A 21,267-nucleotide genomic window follows, 5' to 3' on the forward strand; every position below is an offset into this window, starting at 1 on the left:
CACAAAACTGCCCATTTATAATCAATACGTAAGCATAATTTTAACCTAACAGATAACAATTTTTATTGTAACAGAAGAAAGGTCCTTTCAACACTTTTGACCTGAATGTCAGCTTTCAACCTGTGTCAACTTCCGAAAAATTAAACGTCAAATTAATCAGCATTGACCAAAGACAACTCAAAGTGTGCTTGGAGAATAGACAACCTCCTCCTTTATAAAAATATCTACTCTGGCCATATCCTGTTCCCATGTCTGAGCCAAGGCTATAAATCAGTAAATCCCTGATTCAGAGAAGACTGGAGACCCAATGCACATGAGGCAGCAGTGCTTTAGTAATTCAGCGGCATGAAGGAGGCAATCGCCAGATGATCCCGCTAAGCCTTCTGGGGCTATTAATACAGCAGGAGAGAGGAGGTTATACCTGTTAGGAGAACCTGGCACCTGCACTATGGAAAATTCACACCACAGCATATTTCATTACCAAAGAAAGACTGGATGAATGCCCTGCTGCTCCAGACAGGTCAGTGCCCCAGGCAGCTTCTTATAAAACATAAGAGTGGAAAGATTAATAAAGATAAGGTCTTGACACTTTCCATATATATATATGGGCCACCCCTTGCATCAAGTTATCTATAGACATTTTAAATTCTAAGTATGGCACCTGCTTTGACTAGAAGAATAGATACCTATTCAAAATATATGTCAGACTAGATATTTTGGGTGGAAAATGAGCAAGTCACTCCTCATGTGGTCCTATGAATGGCACCAGATTGTCCTAAGGGTCCTAATGCCTAAGAGGTTCCACTCCAGCAGGCAGTGAGACATTTAAGACTATACAGAAGGGTGATTCAACTGGCAGCCTTTATGACATAATCTTCCTAAAGGAAATCACTGGTCTTCACTTGGAAAACACTGCCATTCAAAATAAAGAACTTAAATTACCAATTGGCCACAAATATCCTCACAGGGCAAACAGTTGCTGTTGTAAATAGTTCTTCAACAATCAGAGCTTTGGCACAAATAAAAGAACTGACCACAAAAACCTGAGGTGGGATGAAGCAAGTGTACCTTTTAGAAAGAGTGAGGTAGTCCGTAGTCCTCCAATAGCTATACTACCATATTTAAGGAATTAGTTGATTTTGAAATAATCAAGTAGGCTATTTTTTGTCTGCACCTAAATAAACACATAAATGTCCTGCCAAGATACTTATTTTTGCCGATGACCTAAATACAGGCTTTTCTCTGGCAGTCCTTCCAAAATGCCTATCAGAGGTGGCATCTGATGGTAGATTTAGAGCATTTGTGTCCCCCAAGATGCAACCAAGTTTTCTAGATCCCCAACTGTGGCCCTTTTGTTTTGCCTCCAAAACCATCTGTCTCACTGTGTGGGGAAATTATATACTTGCACCCTCTGCCAGGCAGGTTTGCCACTCTTCCAGTTTTTACACACTTCTTACTGACCTAAATGACATCAGGCTTCAGCAATCCAAAAGACAAAAGGATGATTTTATCACTTATCAACTGCCCTGGATTCCATTAAACAATGCATCTTTACTGACCCCGTCTACCCCTCACGTTGGCAATGTTCTGCCGAATCCACCAACTTCACATCTGGCTAAAAGGATACTGTGGCTCTCAAAGAATACCCTTGGTGGAGAATTTTGCTACTTTTTGGAACTGGAGTGAACTTTTTATATTTATCAGTCTCCACCCTAGTCCTGCTGACATGGTAGCATCTATAGAGTAGACAGAGTTGGTAAAGTGCAATAGTAATAGTATAAAATAATAATAAAAATTATTTGAGCACAGTGTAGCTCATTACCTGTACTGTTTATTTTATACAGCCTACGTTGTACATCTTTATCAAGGGTGTGGATCATTTTGGAATGCACTGCATATTGCAACTGTTTCCTAGGAAAAAGAAGGAATATATTCCATGCCCAGTTTGTATGTATCAACACTGCCATTAAAACTGCAGTCCACATACCTATTTTGTGGGTCATTTATCAAATGCAGGTAAGCAATGCTTATCTTGTCTGGCCTAATTGTCCTTCAAGATGTTGTACAGCAAAGTCACTGGGAAAATTCTCAACATGAGATATTCAAAATTTTCATTTTTTGTGTGATTTATCCACTTCCTTGTCACTGGTTATAGGGTATATAATGTGTGTTCTGGTACTGTAAATTATATTCACAGAGTGACTATAGTTATTAATATCTAATCAGAGTAATTCAAATTTGACTCAAATCTTGTGTGTCAAGCTAGTTGAAACCCTGAACGAGGCACTGAACCCAGACAGCCAGTTGCGCAGAGCGGTTTCCATGTTGTATGAATTGCTATGACTAATAAACTAACTAAGAATGCTGAAATAATACATCTGCACTATGAAAATTCAGAATTCAGGGTCAGAGATGAAACAAGATCTTGATTGCTGCTGCACTGATCACATCAAAAGTATTATAACCTAGGACTCAAATCACTGACTGACATGCACCCTCTAGTGGACAACAAATATATTGTCCTCATAAATCATTCTGTACTACAGTTATTCTCAATATGACACATGCTGCTGAACAAAGCCACTTCCCTCCTGACATTTAGCACAGTTATTTGTGTAAAATGTAATCATTACAATCTGTCGTCTTGTGATTACTTTTCAAAACTAACAGGACATTTTCATTGCTTCCAGGCAAATTACAACACTAAAGTACCAGTAAATAAACTTCTAAACTCAAAAGTTCAAAATTCAGCCATGGAGATAGAACAGTCAATCACAATCAATGGAGGAGGACGATGAGGAGTAAGAATGTGAGGAGCAGGGCTGGTGGAGGAGGCAGGGTAGGGAGAGGATATTGGGAGGAGATGGGGAGGTAGAGGAGGAAGAGACAGAGGAAGCAGAGGAAGATTAAAAGATAAGGTAGGGAGGGGATAGAGAAGGAAAGTCAAAAGAAGGCTCTCCAATGAGTTGGGGACAACTTCGATCAACCAATATTATCCATTGTGGTTTGTCCTTGAGAAAGTCTGGAGAAAGGGGGATATGAACAGCGATATGAAAAACAACTGTTCCTACTGTTTTGTCATTATATATGTAAGGCAGATTTTCACAGGTTACAGAAGAGGTTTGCTGAAAATGAGCTTGTGTCGAATACAGGGAAAACATCATGTTATTCATGGGTTTACATCTCTTGAAGATAAATTTGTTAACCATGTAGAAGGTAGACCAGAATGTCTTCCGAGAAGTTCTTGCGGTGGTTAAACCCCAAAAACAGAAAGTTGGATAGCATCATGTGATGTGGCATTGGACCCAGAAGTCATGTTGGGGAATGGTTATTTTACATTTGACTCATATCTTTGCTACAATTTATGTTGTCAACTAAATAACAAATCATGAATTTGCAAGCCAATATTTAAAATGAAGTATTTAAATAAAATGACTTTTAAAATCAGGATCAAGTTTGAGAATCTGGTACAAAATGGAAGCATACAACCTTGTGGAACATCATTAAAAAGCAAGGCCGGTGATAAAACATTCTGTAAATCATTGTTCAGGGTACTACATAAAAACAGGAACAGACCACTCTCTATGATTATGCGGTAATATTCTACCTCTGAAGAAATTAATCAAGAAGATTACTCAAGAAAATTCCTACGTTCGACAAGACCCACAGTATTTGCAAAGTTGGTTTCCGGGGTGCAAACGTGTTTGAAAAGAAAAGAAAGATTATCATGCAAATAATAACGGCCATTAAGCCAGGTGATGGAGGCCACATTTTGAGGCATATTTAAAATGCAATTTAAGTTGTAACTGTTACAAAATCCCTTGACAGTTCTATGGCCTTCACAAACATCTGCAGCGATTCGTTCAGGATAACATTTTGTAGTAAATTAGTGAAACATATCATGTAAGGCTCATTTAATTCCTAAAAAACTAAGAGCAACTTTTATTTCAGGAATTTGCAATATTTTACTGAGGGAACCTAAACATTTGCACAGCACATTATTTTCTTTCACAGAAGCAACATAACACACTACACCAAGCAAATGTAATCGATATAAAACACATTTTCATATTCTATTCTATTCTAGTATTATTCTAACTCACAATTAACCTTGTACTTTGTCAATATTCAGTACAGAGTAAGTAACACATGGTACAGCATGTCATGTTCAAACAACAGCCATGGATTGGATTGGATTGGATAAGGACAACTGTCCAACATCACTTCTTTCTTGTTGAGTGTGTTATGTTAAGCCTCACATAAATACATTATACAATAAAATACATTTCAGATTCCAGTTATTAAAATGAAAGAGCCAACTGTATCAAATGAATAATGTATAAAAAGACACATTTCAAATCAAATGCATTTCTGAATATAAAAGTAAGCAATATACTGTTTTCTTTACCTAATGCTTTTTACCGAATTCACATACAGTATGTGTGCCAAATACAGCAGTTTACCATACCGTTCAAGAGGTATAACAGGCACATGAAGAATTTTGTGGCCTCACTGTTCATCAACCATCCCTTTCAGGCCTCAGGACCTCTCACAGGTGTTGAGCCCATGTGAGAAATTCCATTTTGATCCCTGGTCAAGACCCATTTGTTTCTGTCATCCTTGGACACTTCACTGTCAGATGTGACATTAGCTCTATCTCACAACCGCACACCCTGTAATCACATATCAGCTAGCCAGCATCAGGTGGACGGGTCTACCGTTTGATATTAGACATTTTCACATAAATGTAGGCCATGAAATGCAAAGGGCTAATCTGAATAGAGGGTTGCAGGATCCTATATATTTTTGACTATGAAAAAGGCTCGAGGATGTGTATGAGATCACATACTGACTACAGTATGTCCTTTCTGATTCTATAAGATCATTAAGCTGAACAGATGGGGATCAGTCACAATACAGTTACTTGAGAAAGAAGACTTAACACTTGAGCGTAGAGTAAGTGCATTGTCCTGTAACTGAATGACACAGCACAGCATTACAAATTACACAGAAAATGTTGTTCATTTGCACAGAAATCACACAAACACTATCTCAGGCACTGTTTACCATTGCTTTTTCAATGACAGCGAAGAGACCTGCACACAAATAAGACATAATACATGTTAAGTGAAGCTTTTATATTAGTGCCCATAAATTTTGCAATTCTATAATGAGTTACATGCATGAAAAATTACAATAGAAATATAAAATCTCTGCAATGGAATATCATACATAATGCAAAAAGTGTTGTTTCGTTATTCATCTGACAGCTTTGTCAAAACAGCTCATTCAATGTGATGTGCACCTGTTAAGCTTTAGGACTTCCATTATTACTACTGCATATTCTTGTGTCCCATGCCTATGATATTGGGTCACAAGGTCCTATAATATTCTACCACATGAGTTTTCCAGCTGGTTTCACAAAGTCTGTGAGTCAGATGAAAGAGAGTAATATTTCACTGTACCTTTGTCCTTTGCGACTGCAAAAGTCCTTGTAGCAGTGAAATTTGGGTCATTCTAATACTGTGGTTAGAGTAGATGAAAGAAAGTTGAGCTTCTTTTGACAGCTTGGACATCATGCTGCCTGAAGGTAAACACAAAACGCAATTAAAAAATGTACTTGTCCAGAAGCCTGTCCAATGTGCTTTCCCGTACTTAATCCAAGAGTTAAGACAGCATTACACTGCAATGTGAAAGCCATCATTGGAATGTTATGTGCAATGTGGTCAGACTGCATATAGCAGGTGTTACTGAAAGACATTTTTCATGCTATTCCAAAGACACATCATATCATCCAACAGTCTTATCTAGCTGCTAGGTGGCGTATTCAGCTAAAGAACAAATTGTTCTTTATGTGCTCAAAATGTGCTCTGAGTTCTAGAAACAAAATTCAGACCACGTCTAATATGGCTGCGCAATTAGACACACCATGTCTTGTTTTGTACTTGGCAGGATTGTTTTATTTGCTGAACAGGTTACCCTACAGGGTTGGAGTCCTGATCTATGTGGTCACTTCTGGCACTATGATCTTTACTTCACTCTAGTGTGTTTTTCTGCACCTCTGCACCTTGAACTGATGCACTTGTTGTACATCGCTCTGGATAAGAGCGTCTGCTAAATGCCTGTAATGTAATGTCTTGGTGCGGAGGGTTTCAGTGGTGTTCAGTCTATGCTGTCTCAGACTGGTGGAAGAAGCTTCAATTAAAAAGCAATGGATTTAAGCAGGGAATGGCAGCACCATATTTGGGGAAAAAATTCATGGATGAAAGGGATTAGCCATTATTTATGTATCATCATACCTAAAACATTAACTCCAACTGGCTTGGTGCTGTACCATATGTCTGTGGAAGGGTGAGGGATGGGGTGCTGGAATAGGGCATTGCTGGAGGGGTTGAGTTTGGAGAGGTAGAGCTGGAAGGCCGAAACCGGGCAGCGTGGATCTCCAGGCAGGGCGTACATCCTCCGCTCATTTTGAACTGCAGACACAAACTCTCTGCCTGGATGGGTGAGGCATACACAGAGACACAATGCTGTGAATGCACTGCCACCTTATCAAGACCAAAGTAATATAAAGAAGACAGATTTACAGCTTTCAGACATAGTTGAGGAAGTACCGTTGTTAATAATCAATTTCTGGTTTTGTTATTTAGGAAATGGCATAATTGAAGTTGATGTAAAAAGGAAATTATAATTAAATAGTGAACAAAATTCTAAATAAAACTCAAATCCATATTGACAGTAGCTTCCAATGGAAATACATAATTGGATATAAAAAAAAATAATGGAATGAATGAATAAAACAAATGAAAAGAGCAATGCAGTAATGTTTAAATGCATACTATGCAGGATTTTTGAGCCTGTGTTTACAATAAAAGAAGTCTCCCCCTCTGTCTTCAGCCCCGCCCACTGATCCCAAGTACCTGACTGAGTCACAGACATGCAAAATTCAATTAAAACTGCAATTAAAACTGGTAAATTTCTCCCACCAATTTCTCGGACCAGACACTACACTACACTGTCCAGTCAGGACCATGAACCGAACATGAACAAATAATTTAAAAACTTGACATTCCAGTGAAAAACCGCAATTCTGGTAAGAAACTGCACAGCGAGAGGTAACGTTGCTTACAGGTCCAGCAGAAAACAAGCCAGCACACCACATTGCTTTTCAGCCCCTTGGCAAACTGCTGCTGACGCCATAGAGGAAAAGCAATTCCAAGGTAACAGTAACTATATTTCTTGAATGAGCACTGTTGGCTTGTCTTTCTGCTTTGCTATATTTGAGCCATAACAGTGGCTAACTAGCTGTAGCAACAAACACTACATTGAAATCTGATCCAAAGCCACAGGCTCTGTAGCCACACCCACCTCGCCCCACACAGAAACAAGCACCACGCCCAGAAAAGTCCCGAATACAAACACAAAACCAGGTAAAGGTGCACAAATTCGGCAAAAGTGTAGAAATATAGAGATGCATCATAGATAATAATCCTGCATAGTAAAGAACAGTTTACTAGAGCATTGAAGCATTGAGGAGCTTAAGAATATGGAAGGACGTGATATAATTACCGTGCTCGTCAATGCTAAAGCTGAATGACTCTCTTGTGAGTTCCCGTTGGGTGTAGCGACCCCCTCCACCATCTCGCACCAGGAAGAACATGATGTCAAACCAGACTTTGTTAAGGAGGGTCTGGGGAGAGCTGGTCCTTAGTGCACTGCTCTGGTACAGCTTCAGCAGGTCCTCCGCAGCTATGGGGACCATGTGCTTGGTTATAGCCTTGCCCTCCATTTCCAGGGTGCTGCAGACCTCTCGGTAGGTACGGTTGGAGGCAGGGAACTGGAAATCGCTGAGGATGTTGATTGGACGGCGTAGGGGAGGCCCACGCAGGCAACGACTGATGCTCCTGCGAATGGCATTCAGGGAGTTTTTGGTGTAGGGGTCCTTCTTGCAGGTCTTAGCGTTGAGGTAGAACTCACATAGGATTTCGTCAAGCTCTGCCGGGGACATCAGGTCGATGGCGGTGGCCGGCCGCTGGAAGCGGTTCTGGTACCACTTGCGCAGGACGGTCATGCCCCACTTGGTGCTGCACTGGGTGTTCCTGCTGCGGAACTGTGGTTGCAGGGTTAGATCAGGCAGCTTCCTGCCAGGGCCAAGGGCCAGGTCGATCCCTGCTCTTGACCAACAGGCTGCAGAAGCTGAAAGATGAGAGAAGTTGTGGTTCTTATGGGACAAAAAGCACTGAACCAACCAGATTCATCTCTCATGAGAGAGGGAGTTAATCAAAAGAGGCAGACAAATGCATGAGCAATCACGCTCACCTTCAATGGTCACCTCTACCTCAGGATCCTCCCTTATTTCTGCAACGGCTGATGGACCTGAGCCATGCACAACAGACTGGTAGACTGTAAACAAATAGATTGGTTTATCCGATGATCAGGAGATGAAACCTATTACTGTCTATATAAAAACATAGATTTACACATGTAAAAAAAACCAAACATAAATGCATTATAAAACTATGTGAGCTCCATAATCTTTGGGGCAAAGACATATTTTTACTTCCTTTGCCTGTGAACTCCACAATTTCAGATCAAGCGATTCACATGTGGTGGAAGTGCAGATTCTTGGCTTTTATTACAGGGCATTTTTATACATTTTGTTTTCACCTTGTAGAAATGACAGTACTTCTTACACAGAGACCCTCCATTTCACCATGTTTTGGACAAATGGCTTCACAGATTTTTCTGATTAGAAACACCTGTGAAGCCAACACAATTGTGTGTTCAATTGCTTCCTTAGTGGAGGTACAAGACAGCTTTCAGTATCTAGTATTGATTCTAGCCTGTTAAAGGAATTTGTTAGCATGAGGACCAGAGTTGTGCCAGTGAAAGTCATAGAAGCCATTATGAGAAATGAGAAAATCAGTCAGAGACATACAGGCCAAACCTTAGGCTAACCAAAAGCAACTGTTTGTGACATCATTAAGAATAAATAGACCACTGGTGAGCACAGCAATTGCAAAGGGCCTGGTAGGATAAGGAAGACCTCTACAGTTGATGACCAAATAATTTTCACCATAATGACAGATCAGAAACAGTCTACAGGAGGCAGGTGTGAATGCATCAGAGAGTTCACGAACAGAACAACAGAGCCTACACTGCAAGATGCAAACCACTAGTTAGCCACAAAAACAAGACAGCCAGTTTACTAAGAAGTACCTAAAAGAACCTGCAAAGTTCTGGAAGAAATTAGACAGACAAGACCAAGATTCACTTGTATTAGAATGAATGCAAAAGCAAAGTGTGGAGGCCAAGATCCAAAGCACCCGCATCTGTGAAATGTGGTGAGGGTGTTATAGTTTGGGCATGCATGGCTACCATATTAGGTAGGCTACTGGCCCAATTGTCCACACTGATGTATTCATTAATGATGTAACTGCTGAGGTGTATCTTATCTGCTCAAAGCAAATGCCTCCAAACTCAACGGCGCTTCCTACAGCAAGATAAAGATCCAAAATATACTGCTAAAACAAAGGTGTTTTTCAAAGCCAGAAACTGGAGAATTCTTGACTGACCAATTCATTCACCCGATCTGCGTTTCATATGCTGACAAGAAAACTCAAGGCAACTAGCGCCCAAAATAAGCAGGAGCTGAAGATGGCTGCAGTACAGGTCTGGCAGAGCATCATCAGTGAAGATCCTTGGTGATGTCTAAAGGTCACAGACTTCAAGCAGTCATAACACTGTAATTTCTACATGGTGAAACCAAAATGTATAAAAAATACTCTTTAAGAAAAGCTGAGAATCTGCACTTTAACCTCATGTGAAATGTGAACTGTTTGATCACAAATTTAAAATTGTTGGGTACAAATCGAAAAAAAAGTCTTTGTCCCAGACATTATGGAGATCACTATATATATATATATATACATATATATATATATATATATATATATATATTTATATATTTCAGTATATATATATATATATATATATATATATCTTTCAGTGTAATGGTCAGTAACCACCCCTTTCATTTATTTACTTTCCAGTGAAAACAGCCATTTAGTGCATTTTTTTTTTTAATTGAGTATTTAGTATGATCACCCATTGCCTTTATTACAGCTTCCATTCTTTTCAGGAGATTTCGAAGAAATCTGCAGGGATATCTTTCCAAGCTTCTTGTAAACACCTCCAAAGTTCAGTATTTGCAGTATGTTGTATTTTCTGCTTCTCTCGATCCAAATAATCCAAAACACATTTGATGATGTTGAGGTCTGGACTCTGGGGTGGCTAGTCCATTTTTCTGAGAACACCAGCAGCTTGGTCTTCAGAGCAGTGTACATGGGGTCATTGTCATACGTAGAATGAATGTGCTTCCAATCAAACGTCGTCCAGAGGGTATTGCGTGATATATTAAGATGTTTGCATTTATCAGCATTCAACATTCCTTCAATCAAAACCAAATCACCAACTCCAGATGTTCTTATACAACCCCAATCAGTACAAACTTGCACTGATTCTCCACCATCCTTGACTGATGGTTGTAGACATGGTTCAGAGAGTCTCTCCTTTGGCAGCATACGTACTGCCTTCTCTTACTTGCGGAAATCTCAATCTCTTTTGTTTATTTCCTTTCCACAGTAGCGGCTTTTTCACAACTACGCATCCTTTCAGCATTGTTGTCTTCTCATATTGGAAGGACTGACAGAAACGCCTGTGGATTTCTTCAGATCTGAAGCAAGAGTGGAGATAATTTTTTTCCTATCTCTCAATATCTCTCAAAATACCATCTTTTTGATTGTGATAGTTTTAGTAGTCTACCAGTTCTTGCACGGTTCTTAGGAGTCACATTTTCCCTGTATCTTACAATAATCTTTTGAACTCTCTTTTAGAAACTCTTTTCCCCCCACATATTTTCCTTTGACGTGCACCTTCCTTATACAATTGAATTATCGATGGCTAAGGTGTGTCTGGGTAGTTGTCTGTTCAAATTCTACAGTAGTGAAGGCAAAGTGTTTTAACGTCATTGACATGTTTGGCAACAACTTATGTTGGGAGGACACAGCTGTAACTTGTTTGTTGATTGAAAGGACTGGACAAACAGTGATAGATCTGAATTTATATGTAGTAGTGGAGGCTTTTCTGTAATTATATAATGTTCTGTTAAATATATGTTTCCTGCATTATTGTTCGATGCTGAAAAAAATGCACTGAATGGCCGATTTGACTGAAAAAATGAAAAAACAAAAAGGTTGTCTCTGACTTTTACAAAGTACAATATGCATATACACATAATTTTGTTCTCTATCTCTCTGTCTACATATATATATATATATACAAGAGAGCAAACAAAATGATTTACTCAATGATTGACAATAGTATAAATAACCCTAGGGGGTAACAGTGTCTCCATTTCTGCTTCAGAAAACTGCCAGTGCAAGAAGGAGTAGAGAGAACATCCTTACCTTCTCTTGGAAATAACTTTGCGGTGTCCTCTCTTGCTTCCCCAACACAATGACTGCCTACAAAAAAATTCAGACACAAATTCCAATGTGCTGTCTAACACCGTCACATTCTTATGCAAATACTCAAGTGATTGGAGTGATTTCTAAACGATTTACTTTTCAGGGGATACTGAGGGTCATCACGTTCTTCTTTCACAGACATAACTACCATCTCTGATTCCTCTGAAGAAACAGACAAAGAGCACTTTTCATATCCATCATTGCATTTTGGATTGAAATCAAAAATATAATTAAACTAGCAGGAATGCTTACTGCATTCATAGTCCACACTACTTGGGAGCTCTTTATTCACATATTTAAATTATGGATATACCTTGGTTTTCATGTGGTTCTGATTTCACTTGTACAGTTACAAAGCTGCAAGAGAATGCATTTAATTAGCACTGTTTGCCATCAAATGACAATTTTAAAAATAGCCAAAAATGGAGCATGTGTCCAACTTTCTGACTGCAAATGCTTCAAACACAGTTGCAGATGTAGTCCATTTTTATTAGGACTCTCATGGAAATTAGAGAAAAACACTGAACTTCATGTATTTCAGTAGGAGGCTAGTAACACAAATTGCATAACACTACGTTTTGGACATTTAAAAAAACGTTTTTTCTCTTCGCAGAATCATTACTCCTGATATTATATTGGGGGGAACATGAGTCATAAATTCTTGGAAGTTGTCTGTTGTGCCTGGGAAATTAAACTAAATATCTGTGGCCCCAATTATATCTACATATTTACATATGTAATCCTCTTAATATTTACTCACTAGATATTATAATTGTGTTAAAGATACAACCTGATGACACTTGAATAATGTGGTCTATCGCATTGAAATATATGGATAAACATTCATTTTTAAACTGCATATGATTGTTGCCTACTGGCTAACCACAAATAGGACCTCTCACATTTGCTTTCTTTGGTGGATGTAAATTCTATTTACCAATCTGATGAACTGTTTTCACGCTTCACTGCCTGACTGGTATCCTTTCCTGCAAGTCAAACAGAAATAAAATCCTTGTTTAGAAGTGCAACCATTCAGCTTCAGTGTGACTAAATAAACATGCTAGTGACACAGTGTTTTCTGAGGCAATTCCTTGCCTTCCAAATCTTGCACCTTCCAGTGAATCATAAACAGAATAGATTATACATTAAGGCCACTGTTTTTGAATTAAGTGGGTGAGCTACAACTGAGGAACTATCCAATAGCACTCATCATGAAGAAAAAGTTTTGTCTACCTTTCAGCTTTCTTTTTCCCAAAACTGGCCTAAAAATAAAAATAATCGATGGTCAGACAGCTATTACAACAACAAAGAAATAAATATCATAAAAGTATTCAACAGACCGCGGAGTCACCTTCTCAAAACAAAGCTAATGTGGAGCTTATTTTCCAGAATTTTCATTAAAGTCGATGTGTCGTAATTTCCAGGCTCCTGTAAAATGATTCCCTCAGGAAGACCTTTCACTTCCACATCGGAGGGGTCCTCGAGAATCTTGGCGTACGGCACAGCCACCAATCTAGACTTCCCTAAAGCTTTTCCTAAACCACAGAAAACACCAACTGTCAGCACAGGCCCCACAAATCCACATGCATGTCACAGTATGCTACATTGGATTTGATTTGCTGAAAGATTAACTGGGGATACAGAAAGCATTATCATTCTGAAGAATATTATTACAATTGTCATGTTAATATTACACTGTCACAAAGTCATTCCTGTCACACTGTCATAAGACTGTGCTGAATCTGATTAATGCACTGTGGCTTCTTTGGTTGCCTGTTAATAATATGCAGCTTGACCTGGAGATCTTCCAGCTCACTGCTGCCTATTGTAATAGATATAATTACCGTAACATGAGGAGAAGAGGTCCTCCACTGCCATTTTCAGTTTATCCCTGTTTAGCTTGTCTGAAGCATGTTGATAACAAAGGTCTTTACTCCTATGTTGGTCATTATGTTTCTCCTCCTCAGAAACACCTAGAAGTCACCAGGAGAAATTGATCCATATGTCTTTGCAGGAAAAATACCTCCAATCAGGCTTAAATTATTCAGTGTCTAGAATTCAGGGATGTCCAATATTATCCAAAAAGGCACCTGTTTCTACTTATCGAGGCATATCTAAAACAACAAAAAGAGAATTTTAATTACATTTATTCCAAAACTTTGCCTTCTGTAGTAATCTCTCTTTTTTATTATCCTTGGTGTGAAAAGCTTTTTCTTTGGCACATAGTAAAATGCAACGATTTCACTTAAAATGGACAGAATGCAAACACAGTATTTTCCTAACCTTACAAGTGTCCATGATTACTTACAGTATGTGGCAAAGTCTCTCTGGAAGTCCAGCCTAATGTTTGCATATCCTTTGCCTCGCTCTGTCCCCACCACAAACACTTCCTTGTTGAAGACAGCTAGGCAGGCTACCTCTACGCTTGACTTGGCCAGCTCCATGCACTGAAAGGCCATTGAGTTAAGAAAAATTCAGACTGTAGTTTTCAGCCACGTTTCGCATTTTGACCGTGCATCTTTTTAAAAATAATGGCCTAACCCCCACAGAACTGATTATCGATAACACTGTTAATATTTGTTGCTTTGGCTCTCTACTGATTTGAAATAAAACAGTGATCATGAGGTTATAGTGCAGACTGTCAGCTTTAATTTCAGGGCATTTACATCAATATGGGATAATCCATGTATCCATGGATTGCAGCCCTTTTCATACTTAGTCTCCCATTTTAGGGGACCAGCCGTTCAGCTGTTTTATGGCCAGCTGTCTGTCAGCACCATTAGTTCATGCACAAAAAAGCTAACAAAAAGTTGATTATAGGTGTGTTATTTCCAGTCCAATGTTGCTGTTGTCCCTCAAAATAAGGACCAATTAAGTCTCAAAGCCAGAAAGGCAGGTCATCATGAGGCTTAAAAATCAGAATAAATTGATGAGAGACATAGCCAAAACACTGGGAGTGTCAAAATCAACTGCTTGATACAATGTCGGGAAGCAAGAATGCATTGTTGAGCTTAGCATTAACAAACAACCTAGTGGAAAACAGAAAACCACTGTGGGGGATGACTGAAGAAATTTAAATTGGGAAGAAAAGTGTATTTAAAAAAAAAAAAAAACAGTTCTGGACAGACGAGATGAGTATTAACCGGTACCAAAGTGATGGAAATGCTCATAATCCACAGCATCCCCCTCATTCGTGAAACATAGTGGAGGGAGGGTTGGAGGTAGTGACTTGGGCATGTACAGTGGGCAATTGTAGGCACCCTTAATAAAAATGAAGAAAAAAGGCTGCATATAATAAATGACACAGATAATAATCTATATGTTATGTTCAAACATATGGGGAAACTATATACTTTTATTTCAATACATTATTTCAATACAAATAGGTGCCATAATTATTGGCACCCCTAACAATTATTGTAAGTAAAGTCAAACAAAATGAAATTGGCAATACAATTTTACTTAATTTAGTTCATCTCAGTCTAAAGGAACTATATTGTGTCATTCCATCACTTCCAATTCCACTAGAGAATTAAAATGAGGTAACAAGCATACAAAATCCCTTTGTCATCCATCAGCATGGGAAAATCCAAATAACTGTCAATTCAGAAGAGACCGATGGTAATTTACCGTCACAAGTCTGGTAATGGGTACAAAAAAAAGGCATACACGGTTAAACGTACCACTGTAAGGGCAATAATAAAAAGGTGTAAACATATGGAATGGTTGCAAATTTGCCAGGAAGAGGAAGCAAGTGCATGGTGTCCCCACGGACAGTGAAGAAGATGGTGAGGGAGGCCATTCATAACCCAAGGATCACTGTTTAAGAATTGCAGAGATTGGTTTGTTTCTTGCGGTCAACAAGTAAAAAAAAAAACATAAAATGGCACCTCCGTACCAACTAACTCTTTGCAAGGGTGACACGAAGACAGCCCTTACTGAGCACAATAAACAAAACCAAGAATCTGGAGCTTGACAACCTCATTGGAATTATGACTGGAAGAGAGTGCTATTGTCAGATGAGACCAAAATTGAACGTTTTGGCCATACACACCATCAACATGTTTGGCGGCAAAAGAGGAATGCATACAGGAGAAGCACCTCATACCTACGGTCAAATATGGAGGTGGGTCATTGATATTTTGGAGATGTTTTGCTGGCAGTGGTCCCGGGGCACTATTTTAGATCAGTGGCACAATGAATTCAACAAGGTACCAGGAAATTCTGTCAGAAAATGTGGCTGTCTCTGTTAAGAAGCTAGGACTTGATCATAGGTAAGATTGTCCAGCAGGACAATGACTCCAAGCATACATCAAAATCTAAACAGAAATGCTTAAGTGAAATCAACATCCATGTTTTCCAATGGCCATCTCAGTCTCCAGACTTAAATTCCATCAAAAACCTGTGGTCTGAGCTGAAGAGGGGGGTCCATAAGCGCAAACCCAAAAATATCAAAGATTCTGAAAAGTTCTACATGGAGCAATGGTCAAAAATCCCTACAAATGTGTTCTCTAAACTTATCATAAATTATAGGAAAAGACTCATGGCTGTCATCTTTGCCAGGGGTGTTTTCACAAAGCATTAAACCAGGGGTGCCAATAATTGTGGAACCTGTTTTTTGGGGAAATATTTTTTTTAATTAAAAAAATTTAAGACTTTGGTTGATTCCTCTCCCCTCTCCCCATCCCTCCCTACCTCCCTGTAATCTCTTAAATGACCATAAGCTTAGGGTTGTAACTAGGGAGCTGTTTCGTAGGTGACATATGTGGCAATGAACAGGGATTATTAAACGTGTTTGCGAAGGCAGCAGTGCGCTATGCGTTCGTTTGCTGTCTGAGGAGTCAGCTGCATCTCAAAATGTTTTCTAGTTAATGCACCTGTTTTAACTACTGCTTGTATTTTTCCATAGACTGCGTTGTTGCCGTTCTCGTTTGTGTTAGTGTTAATCAGTTTAACCTTCAGGGTCCAAGTTGAACTATGCGGTTGTTCCCTGCACTTGGACCGGTACTTCTCTCTAGGGTTTTCGTCATACTTGTTCCTGGTTATGGTTATACACTTTGTTGTACGTCGCTCTGGATAAGAGCGTCTGCCAAATGCTTGTAATGTAATTCCAATGAATCATTAATCAAGCACACCAGTTTACACATGTTGGAAAATAAAGCTTATGTCAATAACTGTATTATTTTTTAGTTTAGCCATTTTTTGTGCATATTTATCAAGGGTGCTAATAATTCTGGAGCCCACTGTATGGCTGCCACTGGAAATGGCTCACTTGCCTTCCCTGATGATGTGACAGCTTATGGCAGCAGCAGGATGAATTCTGACAGTAGTCACTGACACATCCACAACTGCCTCCTGAAGAGTGTTTCTGATCTGTCAGACAGATGATTTGGTCATCAACTGAAGAGGACTTCCTTAGCCTACCAGGCTGTTTGCGATTATGGAGATCACCAGTGCTTTTTATCTTCTTAATGATGTTCCAAACAGTTGGTTTTGGTAGGACTATGGTTTGGCCTATGTTTGGCCTCTCACAATTTTTTTTTTCTTATTTCTCAGCCTCACAATGGCTTCCTTGATTTTCATCGGCACAACTCTGGTCCTCATGTTGACAAATGAATATAACGGCCTCCAAAGGCAATCAAAAGCCTTGAATCAAGACTAGACACTGATAACACTTCCAGCCTGCACTAAGGAAGCAATTGGACACTTCTGATTAATCAGAAACACCAATGAAGCCATTTCTTGCAAACATTATGGTGCCCTGAAATGGGGGGACTATGCATAAAAAGTGCTGTAATTTCTACATGGTGAAACCAAAATATATATATATTTTTTTTATAAAAGCTGAGAATCTGTACCCTAACCACATGTGAATTGTTTAATTGCAAACCTTGAGTACAGAGACAAATCAAGTAAAAAGCATTTACCTGTCCAAAACATTATGGAGCTCACTGTGTATATAAATCATTCTAAATAATTAAAATAGTGTTGCTTTTTGGTTGTAAAAAACCCTCTAGGGGGAGACACTAACAAGTAATTACATTATAATTTCAATTGTATTCATATGATTAATCTAAACATTGTGTTTCTTCTAAAACAAAAAAAAAGAATAACATTTGCCTTTAAACCTTCAGAACTATAACTGCATATAAAATATCTTCAACTGCATAACTGCCACCCAACATCCTTAAACAAAGTATTTATGGTATTAAGTATTTACCATTGAGTTGAGAGCTGACATGAGGAATGACACCACAGGGTGACTATCTGATGCCCATTGTACAGAGGGTGGAGGCAAGTCTCCCTTCTGTGCCATTTTCTGTGACAGGGAAAATATGAACAGGACAAAATATTGATGCTCACGTTAAATTATGATCACATGCAATAGGCTCTAGTCTAGACAAAAAAAAAAAGAGGACCAAAACACACATTTAGTTCTGTTTAGTAGATACTGTTCTATAGAAGGAAAAGAAACAAGACCTTTCAGGGCACATAACCTTCCACACAATAAAACCACTGCTGAAAGAAATGTAATTCTTTTGTCAATGGCGAGAAGGTTCCTGATGAAAAGCTTCTTATAGGCAAAGGTTAAATAATTAACAAGTGGAATATTGCCTTAGTTAGTAACAATCCAGTGTGGGTTCTTTGTATAAAATGTGCAAGTACAGTATATTGCAGGTTGCATAATATTCTAATTAATGTGGTGATGTTATTGTGAAATGGGCTGTAGGCAGGCTACCCGTGACAAATCCGAAATATATGGGTGAGTATATATATGTTTGTGTGAAGGATCCCTTACTTTTTTACATTCTGGACAGGTGTGACTGCAAGCGAATCTATCGCTGCTAGCCTTGCAGCACTTTTGACAGAAGCAATGCCAGAAGCACTGTCCGAAAATTTCTTCTTACTGTGAAGAGTGCCTGACCCGCAGGTGTAGAAATGTGTCACCACAGCAGCACAATTATATTGAGAAATACCATCTTTGGAAAAAAGGCTATATGCTGTCAACTGCATTTAGATTAAAGAAAGGAGCAAACCTCGCTCCAAAAAATAAAAAATACACTTGTCAGTCACCCACACAAACTGTATATAATGCCATCATAGCACAGAGTGTTATAAACCATATAGCACTGCACTCCCTTGAAGAGAAGAAAAGCTATAGGCTACATGTGATGTTTAAACATAGATCCACTAATCTGACTTTGTCAATGTTGGGAGCAAACTGCCCCACTTTTTAGTTAATAAAACCTCAAAAGTAACTTAAACATCCAGTGAGCACTAGTGGCCTACTTCTGGTTCAGTATTTTAGTATTGTTTTCTGTTGCCTACTTCAGTATAATTCATGTAGAAGTTGCTAAGATGTTCAAGTAAGTTCAAGCTTAAGCATACTTTCCTGCAGAGTGTAATAGTTCAAAGGTGAATCAAGTAGGCTTTCTTATTTTGAGAAAGCATATTAGTGTACTTATAAAACTTTGTAGTGTCCACCTTGTCAAAGTTCCCTTCAGCCTAAAACTGGTTATTCAGGTAGCAGGCCTATAATACCAGACCATCACAAAATTCAGGGGAGGAACCATATTTCCATGAATTTTCAATGATTTTTCAATAATACCATCTTTGGCTGTACAGTCAGTTTCATTAATCCAAAAACACGGCTGAGGCTCACTTCAGTTTTCTTATGTACAAACTATGAATCCACCACTGAATTTTATGATGGAGTGGTGCTCTGGTGTCTTTCATGATATCATATACTACTTGTATAACCAGTTGTAGGCTGAAGGGAACTTTGACAAGTTTTATAAGCACATTACTGGAGCGCACTTTCTAAAAATAAGAAAGAGTATTTGGTTCAGTTTTCCACTAGTAAATTTCAAGAAAGTACACTTAGGCTCATACTTGAACTTCTTCGCGACTTTTAATACATGAAGTCTACTACCAGTAGCCTGCAGAAAATTATACTAAACATTAGTAAGCCTCCAATACTCACTGAATATTTAAGTTACTTTTGAGTGTGAACTACAAAGTTAAAAAGTTGTCCCAAAGTTGTCAAAGCCAGACAAGTGAACTCAAACTTGACCTGTAGCCTACTATTTATTTATTTATGTTTGTAAAAGAACGTATTGCCAATTATAGTTTCAAACGCTCCGTGTTATGATGGCATAAACAGATTGAGTGGGTGATTTAAGTGTTGTTTTTTTTAATGCATTGTAGCCTCGATCTAAACGCAGTGACAGCATATTGCATTTTCCCCCAAAGATGGCATTTGTCGATATAATTGCGTCGCCGTGATACATTTGCACGCTTGCGTGTCAAGCCCTCTTCACGGTAAGATGATTTCTTTAGGACAGCGCTTCCGGCATTGCTTGTGTCGACAGTGCCGCGAGGCTGACAGTGATAGGTTAGCTTGCACAGTCACATCTGTTCAGAATGTAAACAAAAACGTAAACAAGACAGGGACTCTTCACGGTAAGAATACATTTAACGACAACGTTACCAATTTGAGTTCACAAACCCTTTCAACGTTAAGCCCTTTTCAATACATTAAGGGAACTGTTAACAATCTAGTAATGGTCATACATTTGAGAACTATAACTCAAAGCATTCGCAACATGTAACACCTAACATTAACAGAATACCCGAAAACAACCTGTAGCGACTCAGAATAACCATGCAGTCTTTAATGCTTTATAGCTACACGGATGAGTGATGTTTGTAAACATAACTTTCATGACCAAGAATGTGTACGGTAGACATAAGCAACATATCATGGTGCCTTCATGTTTTGGCAATTACAGTACTATTGCTAATTATTATACTTAGCAAGAAAACCTTCGTGTCTGGCAACTGATCAGGCTAAATGACTTCCAAAAACAGTTACACGTTTTCATACATTTGCATGCGGTTGTATATGCATTCCCAGTTTTATAGAACTCCCTTTGATCGCTGCATGGCTAACTTATCTACTTACTTTAACAATCGAATCGAAAACGTTGAGTTTTCACCAGCCAAGCAGCAGATGTAGACAGTTAGCTGGCTTGATAGTAGCCTATCGCTTTGTTTCAGCAACACTATTTAACATTAGCTACTCTAACTAGCCTATACGTACTAGCGATCAAGACAGGTTTGCAATAACCAAGCTAGAAGTCGCACAGAGCTCAGATTTGCATTTCTGGCTTCACAATAAGTGGCTAGATGTTTAATAGCCTACTCATTTCCCTCCTGGAGCCTGTCTCGTTTCCCTCATCTGAGCCTGATTTCGCATGAACCCTGTTGCAGCGATGACGATTTGTGAGCGTCATGCTGCGCAGATTCACTGATCTGCTTACGAAATGGAACGTCGCGGCAGATTTCCACAAATTCACATTAGGCATAGCCTACTTGTGGATTGCTTATATAACGAGCTCGATTAAATATTCTGTCCCATATGGACAAGACAGTTTATTAAAAAAACAGGCCTACTTACACTACTTAATCGAAATAAGAAAAACCCTGAAAAACGGAGTGAAAAGTGCAGAACTTGAAGCTCCAAACTACAATAATCAGGAACAGGAACCATAAGAGCATCGCATTGTTGGAGTTGTGATTTCAGCCTCCATCAAAACATTTAGAAGAACAAGGTCCAGGTTTCTGCGGAATCATTTTCACAGACAGTGCTGCTTCTCAGAAGTAAATGCAGTTTTATTATCCGAGAATTTTGTATAATTTATGGCGGTATTAAAATAAAGTTCAAATGATATTCAGG

At 38.8% G+C, this 21,267-nt stretch overlaps 1 protein-coding gene across 1 annotated transcript; it reads right to left on the minus strand.

Annotated features, from left to right (window-relative positions):
- Positions 1 to 4,091: 4,091 nt before the first annotated feature.
- Positions 4,092 to 20,814, minus strand: LOC135263775 (uncharacterized). Its single transcript, XM_064352154.1, has 15 exons — positions 20,494 to 20,814; positions 17,749 to 17,847; positions 13,837 to 13,975; positions 13,373 to 13,501; positions 12,880 to 13,063; positions 12,762 to 12,790; positions 12,466 to 12,514; positions 11,842 to 11,885; positions 11,625 to 11,690; positions 11,469 to 11,525; positions 8,320 to 8,403; positions 7,570 to 8,196; positions 6,300 to 6,497; positions 5,466 to 5,584; positions 4,092 to 5,096 (listed from the first exon to the last, which is right to left on the minus strand). The coding sequence occupies exons 2-15, from the start codon at positions 17,842 to 17,844 to the stop codon at positions 5,064 to 5,066; spliced, it is 1,854 nt and encodes a 617-aa protein (XP_064208224.1). The 5' UTR covers positions 17,845 to 17,847; positions 20,494 to 20,814; the 3' UTR covers positions 4,092 to 5,063.
- Between the last annotated feature and the right edge of the window lie 453 nt (positions 20,815 to 21,267).

This window comes from Anguilla rostrata, chromosome 9, assembly GCF_018555375.3.
Source record: "Anguilla rostrata isolate EN2019 chromosome 9, ASM1855537v3, whole genome shotgun sequence".
Taxonomy (NCBI): domain Eukaryota; kingdom Metazoa; phylum Chordata; class Actinopteri; order Anguilliformes; family Anguillidae; genus Anguilla; species Anguilla rostrata.